We start from the raw sequence: 14,816 nt of genomic DNA on the forward strand, positions 1-14,816 counted from the left end.
AGAATGGCTTGGCTCTTAAAATTAATTATTTTTGTTACTTTATTCAAAATTGAATTTAAAAAATATTAAAAGTATTTATGACTCTTTAAATTAGAGAGTATGCTTGGAGTTTGATAGAGAGCTGCTAAAATAGTTTTCTAGTGCTTTAAACTAAATTTTAACTGAAAATTAGGGAATATGATTGCAGACAATGGCAAAACTAGGAATTTTTGTAAGGATGGGCTAAATTTGTTTTTGGTCATGGCAGCAGATCTACCTCGCCATCACTCATCTTGGCTTGATCGTAAAACCTCAATACCCACGAGGGGGAGAGGAGATGAAGAAAAATTAAGAGAGAAAAGGAGAAACATAGAAAAAAAATAAAGGGTGAAAGAAAAGAGGAAAGTGTAGAGATTGGTTGCATTGATGGGTTTATTTCTAGCTAAAGTGGTGGGCTAATATTTGATTTACTCTAATTTGGCTTGTAAAACTAAGCTTATATGCGGAAAACAGAAAAACAACATTGGGCCCAGTAACGCCTATATTTAGGTGCTTGATTGTAAATGCTCTTAAAAATTGTTATTATGACGAAGTAAAAAATGTATCATTCATTCACAAAACCGTGTATGTGGCATAAATTGCAATGTATAGGAAAAAAATAGTTAGATTTATGTCTAGAATAATTAGTTGCATGGCCTTCCTCTTAAGAACTTTAAAAAAAAAAAAAAATTACGCATATATGCTTTATTACTTTTTTATTATTCTTTTTTTTGGTTAGATATGCTTTGCTTCAATAATCTTCATTAATAATGATGTTCCCGAAAAATTAGCACAACTTAATCAAAGCCAGCTGAGTGATTTGGACCCCAATCCCAGAGACAAGAATATTCTGTGCTCCTATTATTTATTTATTTTTCATGCAAAGCAGCTAGATTGGATTAGATGTAGGGGGGACTTTGCAGACTGTCGTCCATATTTATTGGCAAGCAATCGAACAAAGGTCCACGCGTGGTTGCTTGCTTTGCTATGCTTAGTTGGACTTTGTTGTGTCGTCTGTTAATAGATGTGTGGGGTTTCCTCATTACTCTCACACGCTTTCTTAATTCCTAATTTATTAATTCTGATCATGCAATTACGAATTCAGATCATCATCGACCTTTCTTTTGGAAAGGAGATGGATGTAACACGTGAGCAACCACTGATGGGATACATATGATATGATCTGATCCTTCATTAATTTTCATTATTTTTTCGGTAGTCTATAACTTATTGAATCTCTTATTTGTGAGATTCACATGCATTAACGATTGGTCGCATTCTTAGCACGAATGTGAGATTGTTTCTAACATTCATTGTATGCAATGCATTAATGATTAGAATTCATCTTACACGTGTGAGCTACTGCCCTAATTAACACCCACCTAGCACCACAATCATGAACGATTGATAATTACCTACGACATCAGAGATGTGCGACTGTCTCTATCATTCTACTTTGTTAGAACACAAACCCTACTCTCATACTCAAATACTGCTTAATTTAGAGTAATGTGCATGAATGTAGTTGAATCTAGTTAGTCAAATTTTGTGCTAATTAAGATTACTTCTGCACATGTATTAATTTCCCAATCATATGTGCAATGTCATGCATCATGCATGCACTGAATCATGGTGCCTGCTAGCACATTGCTCAGAAAATGTGGTTGAATTGTGGAACACCAGCAGCTTTATTTGTTTCTATAGTCACCAGAAAGAAAAAACCCATGTGAATGCTTTGGTACTGGATCAGAATCACACGTCAATCCCAGGAGGAAAACGTTGGATGCCACTTCTCCTACCCCAACTGGGCATACTTGTGGATATTTTGAGCTTAGCTAGCTAAGAATAACTTAATCTTTTTATCTCATGGTGGTTTCATACTAGAGGGTTCTTCTGGCTGCGTTCTAGCTTTTAAGATGGGGTTTCTGAAACTTCGAGAGCCAAGTAATAATTCATGCAGGTCCCCTTAATTTCTCAATGGGACAATAGAGTACCTGCAACAGGATATATACACGTTATAAAAAAAAGCCTAAAAAAATGAAAAAGAATAAAGATTGGTCTGCCTTTACAGTACTAATTATTGGCATTGTAAATACCCAAATGACCCAAAAAAATTTCTTCTAAGTATAAAAAACAGAACATTTATTTTTCGATACAAGCGATATTAGAGAATGGGGAATTGAACCTAAGATATCGGGTATAAGGGTAAATGCTCTTAACCATTTAAGCTACAAGCCCCTTACAACAGAAGACCCTTTATAGATAGAGAGAAAGGAGATAATGGTTGTATGAATTGACAATGATTGACCTTTTTCACCTTAAAAATCATTACCTATATTTTACAATAACTTAAGTGACAAGGTGATGTCAAGATCCATTCTGACCAAAAATTACCAGTCACCAAAAGTGGCTTTATATTTCGAATATATGGTTGGAGATTGGTGCATATATAGTGGCATGAAAACCTAAACGCAGTTATTTGTTGCAATTCAATACTTTCATATAGACTGAAATGTAGGCCAAAGGATGATGATGGATCAACTCAAAAGCTACTAATAAACTGAGGTTTTGCTTTGTCGTTCCAAAAGGTAAATGAGCTTTTGCTTTAGCGTTCTGAAAGGTAAATGAGCTTTTGCTTTTCCATGCAAGAGTCAACTATAAGGCCTAAAAGTTAGAATCCGATTGACATCCCATTTCTTACTTTTGAATTGTAAAAAAAAAATTCAGATTGACACCCCCATCTCTTTTAAAAGCAACCCTACTTTTTACCTGTTGATGTGTGAATACAAAATTAAAGCTTTCAACAAGTGAGTTAGCAAGGAATACAAATTAGAGTTGAACAAAGTTGCTATAATTTTCTTTCCAACATTTATTTTTTCTGTGTGTTGTACATCAAGGTTAGGAAAAGATGAACTTTCTATCGATTTACAAAATGCTATATAGAAAGTGAACATACAACCATTTCTGCTTAATCGGTAAGCTCTCTTCCTTTGATAATAGACATGTAACTTTACAATAAAAGTACAATCAAACCAGGAAATGCAGGGAGCGTCGTGAAAACGAGGAGGTCACACTTTTCTGGAGCTCAGCACTAATGCAAAGCATCTGAACCAATGAAACCAGTACTGTCTAAGCCATTTCTGACATGCATATAAGATGAATAATGTATCTTTCTGCCTCTAAATGGTTTGTCCTTCTTTCTGAAGGGGAATGGGGTTGGAAGTCCGGCAGTTAGGAGAATCACTCTATGACGCTGGGAGTCTACTTGACACATGCTTTAAACCCAGGACTACATGTCCCTTGTTCAACCAACCTTAAGACTATCCCAATTGTCAAGAACAATGCATAAAACTAAATCTCATCCGAAAGGCTAAGAAGTATACAATAAGACATACAGCACTTCTTATTCATTACGATCTGTTCTCAGGGAAAACTTTCTTTTGTACTAAACTGTAGGCTGATACCTCACCACCTTTACTCATCTGAGTCATCCCTCTAGCATTTTCAAATATGGAACTTATCTGAAAGAAAACTCAATTTGATTCTTACATTGTGCAGATTATTGCTAACCTCATGAATCAATTTCTCCTCACATCAAAGCCATACGAGAAGCCTTTCTGGAAAACAAGCCCTACTTTCGCCTGCCATTTGTCATCAGTTTCCATTCTTGCTTGAATCCCACCCAACCTCAAATTTAATGGCATGGATAAAGAACCATCTCGTTCATTTCACTTGAACTATATTCTTTTAGTAAAGGCACCTGCGACATTCAAAAACTATTAAACTTGACTCTATCTTTGATCAGCAGCACTATTGCATTTATTCCAGTTGCTTATACAAGCAGCATAGAAAATATTAGCGAAATAAGTCCCTTACCGATCATTACTGCAAAACATTGAACAGCACTCAGTTATGTGGCAAAAAAGATTTTTGTTTTGTTTTTCACAATAGACAGAATGAGAATTAAATAACTTTTTGTAAATAATACTAAGAACTTTCATTTTTGTAACCATCTGCAAACTAGATACTGTTAATATTTTTATTTTCTTCACGCCAACTCTTCTGACCCAAGGAAGATTGTTTGTGCATTAAACACAAATTAGCATTACAAGAAGAGATTAGAGTGTAAGATGAAAATATAACAAAACAAAAGGTTGTACCAGGTCCAGCTGTTGTCAAATTCAGTTAGAACATGCAGGGAAGGCTGGGGCACTCTGCCATTATCGAAAATAGCCCAAGGTGTCACTACGGCTTAACAGCCTTTATGTACTCCTTTGCCTTTAATCAATCCGTTCATCAAATTCATATAAACATCTTTATTTAAAGTGATGCCTTTCTGCATGGATTCTTCCAAAATGTGCATTGCATCCTTGTACTTACCTTGAAAGCACAACTCATTGATCTGTTCTGAATAAGCTACTGTGCTTGAATCAAATTCAACTTTAGATTCACTGGTCACTCCCTTTTGCACCAAATTTGAGGACTGATCAAGTAATTTTCTGGATTCAATCAATTTCAAAAGAAACTCTTCCGCTTCCTCAATCCTACCAATATCAGTAAGTGCACCCAGAATGGCACCATATGTATAGTGGTCAGGTGCTAATTTCTTTGCTTCCATATCTGAAAGAAGATCAAAAGCCTCTTCAAACCTCCCTTCTTTGCAAAGGCTTGATATCAATGTGTTGTAAGTAACTGCATCAATGTCTTTCCCTTTCGAAATCCATGTGTTAAAAAGCTTAAGGGCTTTTTCTAACATACCCTCTCTACATAGCCCAGAAAGAAGAATATTACATGTAAATACATCTGGCTTGAATGATTTCTCAACAGTTTTGTTGTGGAACTGAAATGCTTTCTCAACATTCCCCTCGCAGCAGTAGCCATGAAGTATTGAGTTGTATGTAAACTCATCAGGGACTAGACCCCTCTCTATAAGCTCATTCAACTTCTCTAATGCTTGATCAGTTTTCCCAGACTGGCATAGCCCTCCAATTATAGAGTTATAGGTGACAATGCTGGGAATGACCTGCTTCTCCTTCATCTCATCCCAAAGCTTCAAAGCCTTGTCCGCCTTTTCGTTCTTAAAGCATCCCATGATCAGAGTTCCATAGCTAATCTCATCAAGAATATAACCCCGCTTCATTGTGGTATGAAGCAACTCAAATGCCTCGTCAAGCTTCTTCTCATTACAAAGAGTGTGAAGAACAGTATTGAGGGTAACAATGTTCGTCTTCAAACCTTTCCTACCCATCTCATCCATCATTTTAAATGCTTCTTCCATTTTCCCTGCCTTGCAATACCCATTAATCAAAGTATTATAGGTGACACAATTAGGAGCAAACCCATCTTCCTCCATCTTCCTTCTAGTATCACTTGCTTCCTCCATCTTCCCTTCCTTACAAAACCACTTCATCATTATATTGTGAGTAACCACATTTGGTTTCAGTCCCTTTTCATGCATCTCCTCAATCAGCGTAAGTGCCTCTGAACTGCTCCTCCACTCAAAATATCCATCAATCAATGTGTTATACGTGACAACATCCGGCATCAACTTCAAATGTCCCATCTCATCCTGAAGCCTAACAGCCTCCTCAATCCTACCCTCCTTACACAACGCTTTAATCAACATATTGTAGGTCCATATATTCGGCAACGAATTGTTCTGTGTCATCAGTTCAATTATCTGCATTGCCTCCTTCAACCAACCCATTTTACAATACCCACAAACCAAAATGTTATACGTGTTCCCATTCGGAAACAACCCTCGATTCTTCATGTCCAACAACAAGTCCCTCGCCTCAACCAACTGCCCCTTTTTACACAACCAGTCCAATATGGTATTATAGCTCACATTATCAGGCCAACATCCAAACTCGCTCATTCTACTCAACAACTCTACAGCATCCTTAAACTTATGCTCCAAACAGTAGCCATATATCAAAATATTAAACGTATTTGTATTCACACTAACCCCTAACTTGATGGCATCCTTAAACACACTTTTAGCCAATGAAATCGAATCACACGAAGCGTGCCTTACCAGAGCATAAAGCAGAGTATTGCAGGTGAGCAAGTTGGGTCGTAAACGACGCCGCTTCATTCTCTTGAACAGCTGGGCTGCAAGGAGGGGCTTTCCACAATGGAGATAAGCCCCTATGGAAGTATCCAGAAGGGCTTTTGAGGGCTTTGCTACGGTGTCGTCCGGGTGCAGAAGAACCCAGAGGAGCTCGTTTTGGCGATCGGCGGTGATGAATTGGACGAGCAGGGTTTTGGCGTCGGGGTACTTGTGGTGGCAGAGGAGAGGGTGGAGGAGGGCGAGGAGGGGGTGAGGCGTTTGGGTTAAGGACGGATTGTGGGCCTGGGCCCATTGAAAGAAGGATAGGAGGGCGCTGGGCTTGTTTGCTAGGGCTTTGGAGCGGAGGATGGAGAGGAGGAGGGGCTGCGTGAGGTAGGGAATGTAGGGTTTAAGGGGTTGGAGTTGTGGGGTTTTGGCGGCGGTTAAGAGGCTGGTTATGGTTTGGAGCAGTTGGGGTTGGGTTAAAGCTTGAGTTGGGTTGGTCATGGAGGCGCGTCAGAGAGTGTGTTGCAGAGTCTCACGAGGTTGAAGAAGAAGAAGGGAGGGTTGCGGTTTTGGACAGAGTCAGGGGAACTCAAAACGCTGCGTTTAGCTTAAGTTCATTGAAACGACAGCATTTTGCAAGAACCGTTCTTATTTCCTCCTTTTCTTTTTTTGGTCAAACCGTTATTTCCTTTTTCTTATCCTTCATATAATAATAGAATTTCTATTCTATTTGTGGATTTAAAAGAAAAAAGGAAAAAAAAAAAAAGAGAGAGAGGAGAGAATGGCAATCTCTGAGGAGTCAAAGTGGGTGAAGCTGAAGCCCATCGAAGCAACAGTGGAGAGCTTTGAAGAGTACGGTCAGGTGGTGGAGGCCTCTCCAGATGGTGAGGAGTTTGGGGCTCGTGATGCTCAGTTGGACCTCAGCCATGGAGTTCCAAGGTAAAAAATAAACAAAGCAAGTTCGAATCTCGCTCCTCGTAAATTAGATTAATTTAGACTATCGATTATATATATAAAAAAACATAACAACTGGGCACCTGAGTTTTCATGCTTGAAGGTCATATATTGTGTTCATGTCAATTGGGTTTTGATCAAACAGATAGATATTGATTTGGGTTGTGGTTGGAGAATCTTTCTGATGGTAGGTTTGGTTATTTGAGCAGTTGCAAGATATCTGGCATCTAATTTACGATATAGATCACAGCCTGACAATATAACATGATGTGTCGAACTGTCTAGCAAAACAAATTAGCGTTTGGTTAGTGACATGTTTCAACTTTGAATCATGTGAACAGGTTCTACATTATGCATCTTGAAGATAGGCCGCTCAAGTTTTCCAAAATCACACACCATGCGAGCGTGACTCAATGCCTCGGGTCGGTTGGTGGCCATGTTTGGTATCTGGGAGTGGCTAAGCCCACCATTGTAGACAAACAGACACTTGAGAGCAAGGATCGTGAAGGCAAGAATGTGGTGCAGTCTCGCTGTGCCACCGGCCATTTCTATGTGCCTCCGGCGGTGGCGAATGTTCGTGTTTTCAAGATTACAGGTCCTAAGTTTCTGAAGCTTAACCATGGGACATGGCATGCGGGACCTTTGTTCAGGGCAGACACTATGGATTTTTTCAATCTGGAGCTCAGCAACACCAATGTGAGCTTAAGTCTTTCTCTGTTTCAATTAAATGTTACTGAATTTATAACATGTTTTTCGGATTTGAATGGAATTGGACATGGCACGGCCATTTTTTGTTGTAGGTGGTTGATCACACATCACATGACTTTGTGAAGGCAAATGGAGTGGAGTTCTTCATCGATGAGCAACTGTAATTCTCTGTTTCTGATTTCAACATTCTGAACTTGTTTCAGACAGATATTGTGTATCTTTAAATAAATATACTCACTAGAAATTCTTGACCCATTCTAGCACAAATTTCAGTATTCACGAGGAACATGACCTCGAAAGACAAGAAGTCATACAATTTGGAAAGTTTTAATGAACAATAATAATAATTCATTTGTATTAATGGTACAAACACAAGAATCTGAATCTGTATCTCCCTAGGTGAACACAACATAAATCTTACATCATTAACAAACACTTCATTAAAAAATGCTTCTACGGAATCAAAATATATAAATACTCCCTTTCAACGGGCACAATAACGGTAGTACTGAAGGATCCGGCAAGGAAATGAAAACTTGAAGTTCCAAAACATCACTATTCACCTCCCATCATCTGCATAACAAGGATTGACACTCCAAATAAGACCGCTGCTCAATTATTTCAAGGATTATTTATTTTCTTCATGCATCAAAGTCTTTTGCAGAGTAATTTCTTTATTATTTTTCGGATTTTAGTCTCCATCCTTCATAATTTTCTAAGCTGTCATAACAAATTAGAGTTAACCATTCACAAGAGTTCAATTCTACCTTGAAGATCTCCCCAAACATCCCCATCCCTTGCAGAGGATTTCGGCGCCGCACTCCATAAAACTTCTCTGCAATTTCATCTAGCAACTAAACCATAATTTTTATGTTAGGGTAAAGAAGGAGGACAGAAAATAGCTGAAGGCTGGTGGGAACATACACTAGCAGACATGACATAGGGCAGATACACAGTTAACATAAATTGAGAAAAAGTTGTCAAATGGTCAGCCATGCAGAAAAATTGCACACCTCATGAAATGTAGGTTCTCTGTCTAAGCTTGATTTGTACTTAGCTCTCAACATATTGAAAAGAGGAAGAGCATCCCTTAACAACCTGCAATGAGAAAAATTCAGCAATCTGTATACCTCATACCATACAGATCAATAATCTGAGTTCTTTCTGATTTCATAATCTCATTAAATCTTAATGGCCTCTCAGGATTTCGACCAGTGTTTTGTTGATGGATGAAGAGTGTAGGCATACATAAATTGCATGTTTCCAGTAGCAATAATTAATTTAACCTTTAGCATTTAAAATTCCCAAGTCACAGAAAATCCCACTTACAGATCTTAGATTTTAGGTTTTCATAGAGGGAAATATAAGCCAAGGAACAATATGTTTCATTTTCTTTTACCATAATCCAATATCCATTAGGAGTGGCATGAAAGGCAACTTCCTCTAGCTAGCATCATTTTCTCTAAAGAAGAGATATAAGATTGTTACTGATAAAAGGGAAATTGAACACAACATACGTTTGCAAAAGAAAATTGATGAACTGGATCAAATCCGATTGGGGAAAGTCGAGCTGCTTAGATTCCACTTGTTTCTTTATCTCATCCATGAGATTATTGGCATCTCTCAGGTTACCTAAAGACAAATACCTACAATAAACAGGTTACAAAATTAGGAATATAGGGAAACATCATTAGCTGGAAGACTAATGGATATTGTTCAATCTCTAGAAAATAAAAGTATATAGACATAAAGAAATGACAGTTGAATGCTTATATTTATCAAGGATCTCCCAATTTTGAAGTGCACGTTAGGAAGTTAGGTTCAAATGGACTCATATTACCATCAAACAGTAATGGGTGTTCAATGATAGTGGAGTAGCGTCCTTACATTAAAATCGCTCGTGCAATGGCCAAATCATCTTCCCCTGGATAACACTGCATGATCAAGAAGTATGAACTCCATAAAAACTTTCCATAAAAAAGGTACGAATATGGCAAGACTGATGCAGACAGGATTAAGTGCAACAATCCAATAACTAAGTTGTGCTATAGTGAAGAAAATATATTGTGTTTGAACATTGATTACACTTGTGATTTTCAAGCAACATCAAATTTGGAAGAAAGAAGACATTCCCAAAAGTATTCACATTACAAAATGAAATATATAAAAAATGTAAATGTCATATTCATTATCCAACATAATAGCAACAAAAAACCTACCAAATTGAAACCTGCTACTCAGTGAACCTTTGAAGAAGTAATATTCATAGAAAACAGAACCTAATAACAGGAAGGAAAAAGAAAAAAACATACCAAATACAAACCTACTGCTACTACTAAAGTAATCTTTTGAACAAATAATATTCGTAGAACATAGACACAGAACCTAGTAACCATACATACATCCTGTAATACTACTTATAATTCTGTAGGCCTCATAACATATCTATTTACTGAATTCTTAAAAATGAATATTGAGAGTTAAGGGGGAAGAAGGCTAACCTTTCCCATAAAATTTACTAAGGTTGAAGCAAACTCTTTTGGGTTGTTTCCTCTGACGAAATGATGTGACACCCTAACCATGTCCTGCAAAGCAGTCAAACAAGATAATGGCGTTCACTTGGCACTCATGATAAGAGACAAAGTACTCATGGGAAAATATGGACGTCTTGGTTCCAGGTTTCAAATTAAAGTAAATTAGCACAAATGAAGACAACAATAATTTGAACAGCATGAAGGACCTATGGAAATCAAAATGATACCAACATGTCCAAAACATTTTAAATAATGATCCAGCTGGTCATATATTCCATCTGAGTTTACTAGCAATTAATAAGAAGTTATTTGTGAAAAGTGGATTTTCATGTTTTAACTCCCAAAATCTATACATGAAGACAATGCTGAGATGTATGCACTTGTGAGATAAAAACAATGGTCACATATGTATCAAGATACTACCTACCACCTCAGGAGATTCAAAATATATGTAGTTCGCTAACATAACATGTATTTCTGGAGCCCCAACCCTGGGTGAGCCAAACTCCACAGACCACCTGAAAAGAGAGAACCAGGAATGCACTTGCATTGGTTAATGACACTGTGGGATCTGATATAAGTAAATCACACATGTAATACATTGTGTGCATGTGTGTGCTCAACAAAAGACACCACGTCATATGCCCCAAAAAAAAAAGAAAGTATTTTTTCATCTTCATTCAAGGCAGAACACATTTGACGATGAAAACACTTCTTCAAATAGAGGGGGCGAAATATTTTGGACATTAAAAGATGCAAAGATGTATGCATCGTCCTTGAATATAAGTAAAAGCCTCATTCTGAACTTCATTCTGGACAATAGCCATCCAAGCCACCTCATCATTACCAAAAATCACCTATTGTATAGGACACCCACTGATTCTACATCAAATCCTGGACCAATCTCACAAAATCACAGGTGCCACTGCAGGTTCCCCACTAGACCAACCTTTAATAACTAGATGCTATTTCTTTCATACTCCACCAAAAGAAATGAAAGTTTCAAAGAGATCCCCTCACCACTCCTAAGCCAAACCATAGCACTCCTACAACAGGGTCACCCCAAACTACAGAATTACCCAGCTCAAAGGAATACCATTAGAGGACATGGATCAGAGTGAAAAAAAAAAAAAAAAAAAACATGGATATCTTAAGAGAGAATGAATGACTTAACAATCACATAAACAGACCAAATAAAACATAAGCATGCCATGAAATATCTCCAAAATCAGGAAAAGGTAAAAAAGCAAACAAAAACTCACTTAAGAGCAGCTTTTAGGAATGATGAGCAGCCCTCAACACATGTTTTTGCTGCCCCAAGGGTTTCAGAAAGTTGTTGCATGTCATCTAAATCCCCCAACTGTTGTGGCACAGGTATCCGAGGAAATTCTTTATAAATTTTCCTGACACGGGCTAACAAAATAATTTTGTCATAATCACAACAAAATAGAAGCATCATAATATTTAGGAAAAAAAAAAAAAAAAACCAAATACCAAAAATGGCCATGAAAACATGTGAATCATATAAAAATTTATATTATCATAACACTGATACGAATAGCACCTACTAGAAGAACCAATTGACCCAAACCAACCAAGAGAAAGTTAAAAAGCATTCAAAAATCACTTCAGAGGGTAAGAACAAACTGGCAGAGAATGAATCGAGAATTCAAATCTACATCATAAGGTAACAACTGACCAAGGATTTCATCATCATAAGGGAATCTTCCTTTGACAAGTGTATCCACAAACAAAGCAGCTAACTCTGCCCCACAAGTAACCTGAATTTTGTTTTCATATATACAGCATCAGTATTACAGATTTGATAAAGAAATGTCATGATATATGCATGTACATGTGTCACCCTTGGTGCATTAATTAATTATAAGAAAATGTAAGATTAACATATCCCAGGCCCTAGCCTATGTCCAATCATGCAAAGTTGTATCTCAACTAAAGGTAAGATAAGTATTGATGTGTAAAGCAGAACCATGAAAGTACGACCTGCCCATGTTTCAGTTGGTTGCATGCACCAGACTGAAGGAGATCCAAAGCCTCAGAATACCTCTGAGCAGATACATATCTGCAATAAAGAAAGAATATTTCATCGACGTGCATACTCAATACAAAGAAAGAAAGTTTGTTTCTCAACAGCCAAGCTGACAATTCAGTACCTTGCACTAATAGATTTGTACATTTGCTGAGCTCCATAGTAATTACCTTCCTCTACAACTTTCTCTAATTTCTCAATATTCTGCATTTAGAAAAAAAGAGACAATTGGAAATCATCATTCATTATCCACTGGAACTATCTGAACCAAAACAAAATCCAACTGAACCAACTGTGACTGACAGAATGAAACCCATGACAGGTGAAAACTCTACTGCAGCTGTGCAATTAACTCTTTTCGTGTGACTTGTTATATTCAAACTAACATCGAATTTACCCACATATGTATATGAGATTGATCGTATCATCTTAGTCTCAAATATAGGAAATCTAAAGCAGAGACCTTTATGAACAATAAAAATCAAATCTTTTAGAACAGAAACACAAGATATCAAGCATCTCCTTTTTCCCAGAAGCCAAACGCAGCTCTATAGACTATATAACATGCAGATATGCATAACACTGAACATATTCCGAATCAAACAAAATAAAACAGTGGTGATCATATCAGTCACAGTTTTCTAAAGAGTAGGGAAAAGGATGAATCAGAATCTCGAATCTGAGAAATTCGGCTAATTTTAAGCACAGGAATAATAAAAAAACCCATCATAATTTGTTGAATCAAAAGGTTTTCGAATTTCGAATAAACGTGAAAAAAAGATTCAATCTTTTTCTGTATTTCCAGAACAAAACTGAGTGTCGAAAACACGATTTCCAGCTTGCGTACCTCTTGAGCCGGAGGTAGTGTGCCTCTTTTGGGTCTCTCCCGCGACATGGTTTCAGTTTCTGTTCAAAGTAAACAAAGATACTTTGGTGAACTCAAAACTGAAAAACACAAAACAAATCCGGGTGGCATATAGCAGTCTCTGCCCGTACCCGTTTGCCCGGCCCAGTCGGGTGGGTTGAATAAAACGGGTAATACAACATGGGTTATCTATTGTTTTTTCATTTGGGAAAAAAGAAATCTTAGTGTATTCAATTGAGATTTTAAAGAAGTCTCATTCGGCAACGTTTTAAGGGGTTGTTTTCATTTTCAAAAAACAAAAAATTAGACAAAAACACGTTCGGTGGCCTAAAAACAGAAAATACTGAGAATGTTTTCATAAAATGAAAACAAGTTCATGTATACTTGTAGAATATGGAAAAAAGTTGTTTTCATTCTCATGGGAAACGTTTCATAAAAATAACTCACATATTTTTATTTCAAATTGTACTTCCAGACACGTTTTTATTGTTTTTGTTTTCTGAAGAAGTTTTCTAATTAATCTACCAGACACATTTTTATTTCCTGAAAATGAAAATTCGTTTTCTTGTTTTCATTTTCTGAAAATATTCTAAGAAAACGTTACTGAAAAGCCTAGGTGTATTCAATCACAATTTTATAAAAGTTTATAAGGAGGATTCGAGCTTCTGTATTTAGCATATGTGCATTTACACTCATTTAAAAAAATATTAACCATTAAATTAATCTAATTAATTTTAATAAATTCACATCATCATAATTGTATTAAACCAAAAATAACCATTTGCACCTTATTATCTATTCAATAACTCTGAAAATTGTTGTAAAGTTATTAGTGGAGACCACCTTTATGGGGCCCACGAAGAAATTAAGCAAAGTTGTTTGGAAGCTTATCACATGTACATTCACGAGCATTATCTCCTTAGCCTATGAATAAGACATTATTGTGCCTTTGCATGTACACCTCCACTTGAGAAAAGAAAAAGAGTCAAGAAGAGAGGAAGGGAAGAAGAGAAGGAAAAGAGAGTGAGTGAGTGGAGAGAAAAAGAGAGTAGAAAGAAATTCTCCAAGAGAGAAAAATCAGTGAGCCACGTATATTGTAAACACTAAAGTTGTAGCCCTATTATTTTGCATAATGGAAAAGTCACTGATGCTGCTCTCTGAGGACGTAGGCATAGCTGAACCTCGTTAAATGCGTGTCTCATCTACTTTATGTGCAACTCAATATTCTTCTCGCATAATTCCGTTCATTTTACAACAGAAATTAAAATAAAATAAAATAAAATACCCCAGCAAACAGCAACGGCCTAACCCCACAGGCCATAGCCATGGCTGCCCCTATCTCTCTCTTGATTTGGGATGACAGACTCTCAACAAGGCCTAGGAAGAGATTTTATGAAATCCGGATCTTTTTAACAAAGTACTGCAATTAAATATGCAAATTCATAAATGAAAATTAGCTGGCCATAAATACTGCATATGAAAAATCTTATATGTGGCTGCCAACCATGGAACCTAGTAAAAAAAGGGGTGTGTGTGTGTGTGAGGAAAAGAGAGTGAGGGGCGGCTATGGCTGGTAGTGAGGTGGGGGTAAGAGGTTGGGTTGGGGAAGTTAGGGGAAGATGGTTGCTA

The 14,816-nt window shown here is 37.0% G+C and overlaps 3 protein-coding genes across 3 annotated transcripts; 1 reads left to right on the plus strand and 2 right to left on the minus strand.

Annotated features, from left to right (window-relative positions):
• Window positions 1–2,897: 2,897 nt before the first annotated feature.
• On the minus strand, window positions 2,898–6,661 carry LOC117619971 (pentatricopeptide repeat-containing protein At2g16880-like). The gene is made up of 2 exons (XM_034350048.1): window positions 4,399–6,661; window positions 2,898–3,778 (listed from the first exon to the last, which is right to left on the minus strand). Exons 1-2 carry the CDS (start codon window positions 6,575–6,577, stop codon window positions 3,756–3,758), a joined length of 2,202 nt encoding a protein of 733 aa, XP_034205939.1. The 5' UTR covers window positions 6,578–6,661; the 3' UTR covers window positions 2,898–3,755.
• A 105-nt stretch (window positions 6,662–6,766) lies between these two features.
• Window positions 6,767–8,042, plus strand: LOC117619702. The gene is made up of 3 exons (XM_034349709.1): window positions 6,767–7,015; window positions 7,372–7,726; window positions 7,831–8,042. Exons 1-3 carry the CDS (start codon window positions 6,858–6,860, stop codon window positions 7,900–7,902), a joined length of 585 nt encoding a protein of 194 aa, XP_034205600.1. The 5' UTR covers window positions 6,767–6,857; the 3' UTR covers window positions 7,903–8,042.
• A 4-nt stretch (window positions 8,043–8,046) lies between these two features.
• Window positions 8,047–13,310, minus strand: LOC117619701 (Golgi to ER traffic protein 4 homolog). Its single transcript, XM_034349708.1, has 12 exons — window positions 13,170–13,310; window positions 12,447–12,526; window positions 12,277–12,355; window positions 11,972–12,053; window positions 11,535–11,685; window positions 10,700–10,790; window positions 10,240–10,323; window positions 9,626–9,672; window positions 9,256–9,384; window positions 8,752–8,836; window positions 8,506–8,592; window positions 8,047–8,311 (listed from the first exon to the last, which is right to left on the minus strand). The coding sequence occupies exons 1-12, from the start codon at window positions 13,215–13,217 to the stop codon at window positions 8,294–8,296; spliced, it is 981 nt and encodes a 326-aa protein (XP_034205599.1). The 5' UTR covers window positions 13,218–13,310; the 3' UTR covers window positions 8,047–8,293.
• Window positions 13,311–14,816: the final 1,506 nt, after the last annotated feature.

This window comes from Prunus dulcis, chromosome 2 (assembly GCF_902201215.1).
Source record: "Prunus dulcis chromosome 2, ALMONDv2, whole genome shotgun sequence".
In the NCBI taxonomy this organism is placed as follows: domain Eukaryota; kingdom Viridiplantae; phylum Streptophyta; class Magnoliopsida; order Rosales; family Rosaceae; genus Prunus; species Prunus dulcis.

Coding starts and splice junctions, on each gene's coding strand:
- LOC117619701 (XM_034349708.1), bottom strand. CDS start 13,217: ATGTCGCGGGAGAGACCCAAAAGAGGCACACTACCTCCGGCTCAAGAG. Junction 12,356..12,446: donor TACAAATCTATTAGTGCAAG/GTACTGAATTGT, acceptor TCTTTATTGCAG/ATATGTATCTGCTCAGAGGT. Junction 10,791..11,534: donor TTCCTAAAAGCTGCTCTTAA/GTGAGTTTTTGT, acceptor CTCTCTTTTCAG/GTGGTCTGTGGAGTTTGGCT.
- LOC117619971 (XM_034350048.1), bottom strand. CDS start 6,577: ATGACCAACCCAACTCAAGCTTTAACCCAACCCCAACTGCTCCAAACC. Junction 3,779..4,398: donor CAATGAGTTGTGCTTTCAAG/GTAAGTACAAGG, acceptor TGAATGTCGCAG/GTGCCTTTACTAAAAGAATA.
- LOC117619702 (XM_034349709.1), top strand. CDS start 6,858: ATGGCAATCTCTGAGGAGTCAAAGTGGGTGAAGCTGAAGCCCATCGAA. Junction 7,016..7,371: donor CTCAGCCATGGAGTTCCAAG/GTAAAAAATAAA, acceptor TCATGTGAACAG/GTTCTACATTATGCATCTTG. Junction 7,727..7,830: donor TGGAGCTCAGCAACACCAAT/GTGAGCTTAAGT, acceptor TTTTTGTTGTAG/GTGGTTGATCACACATCACA.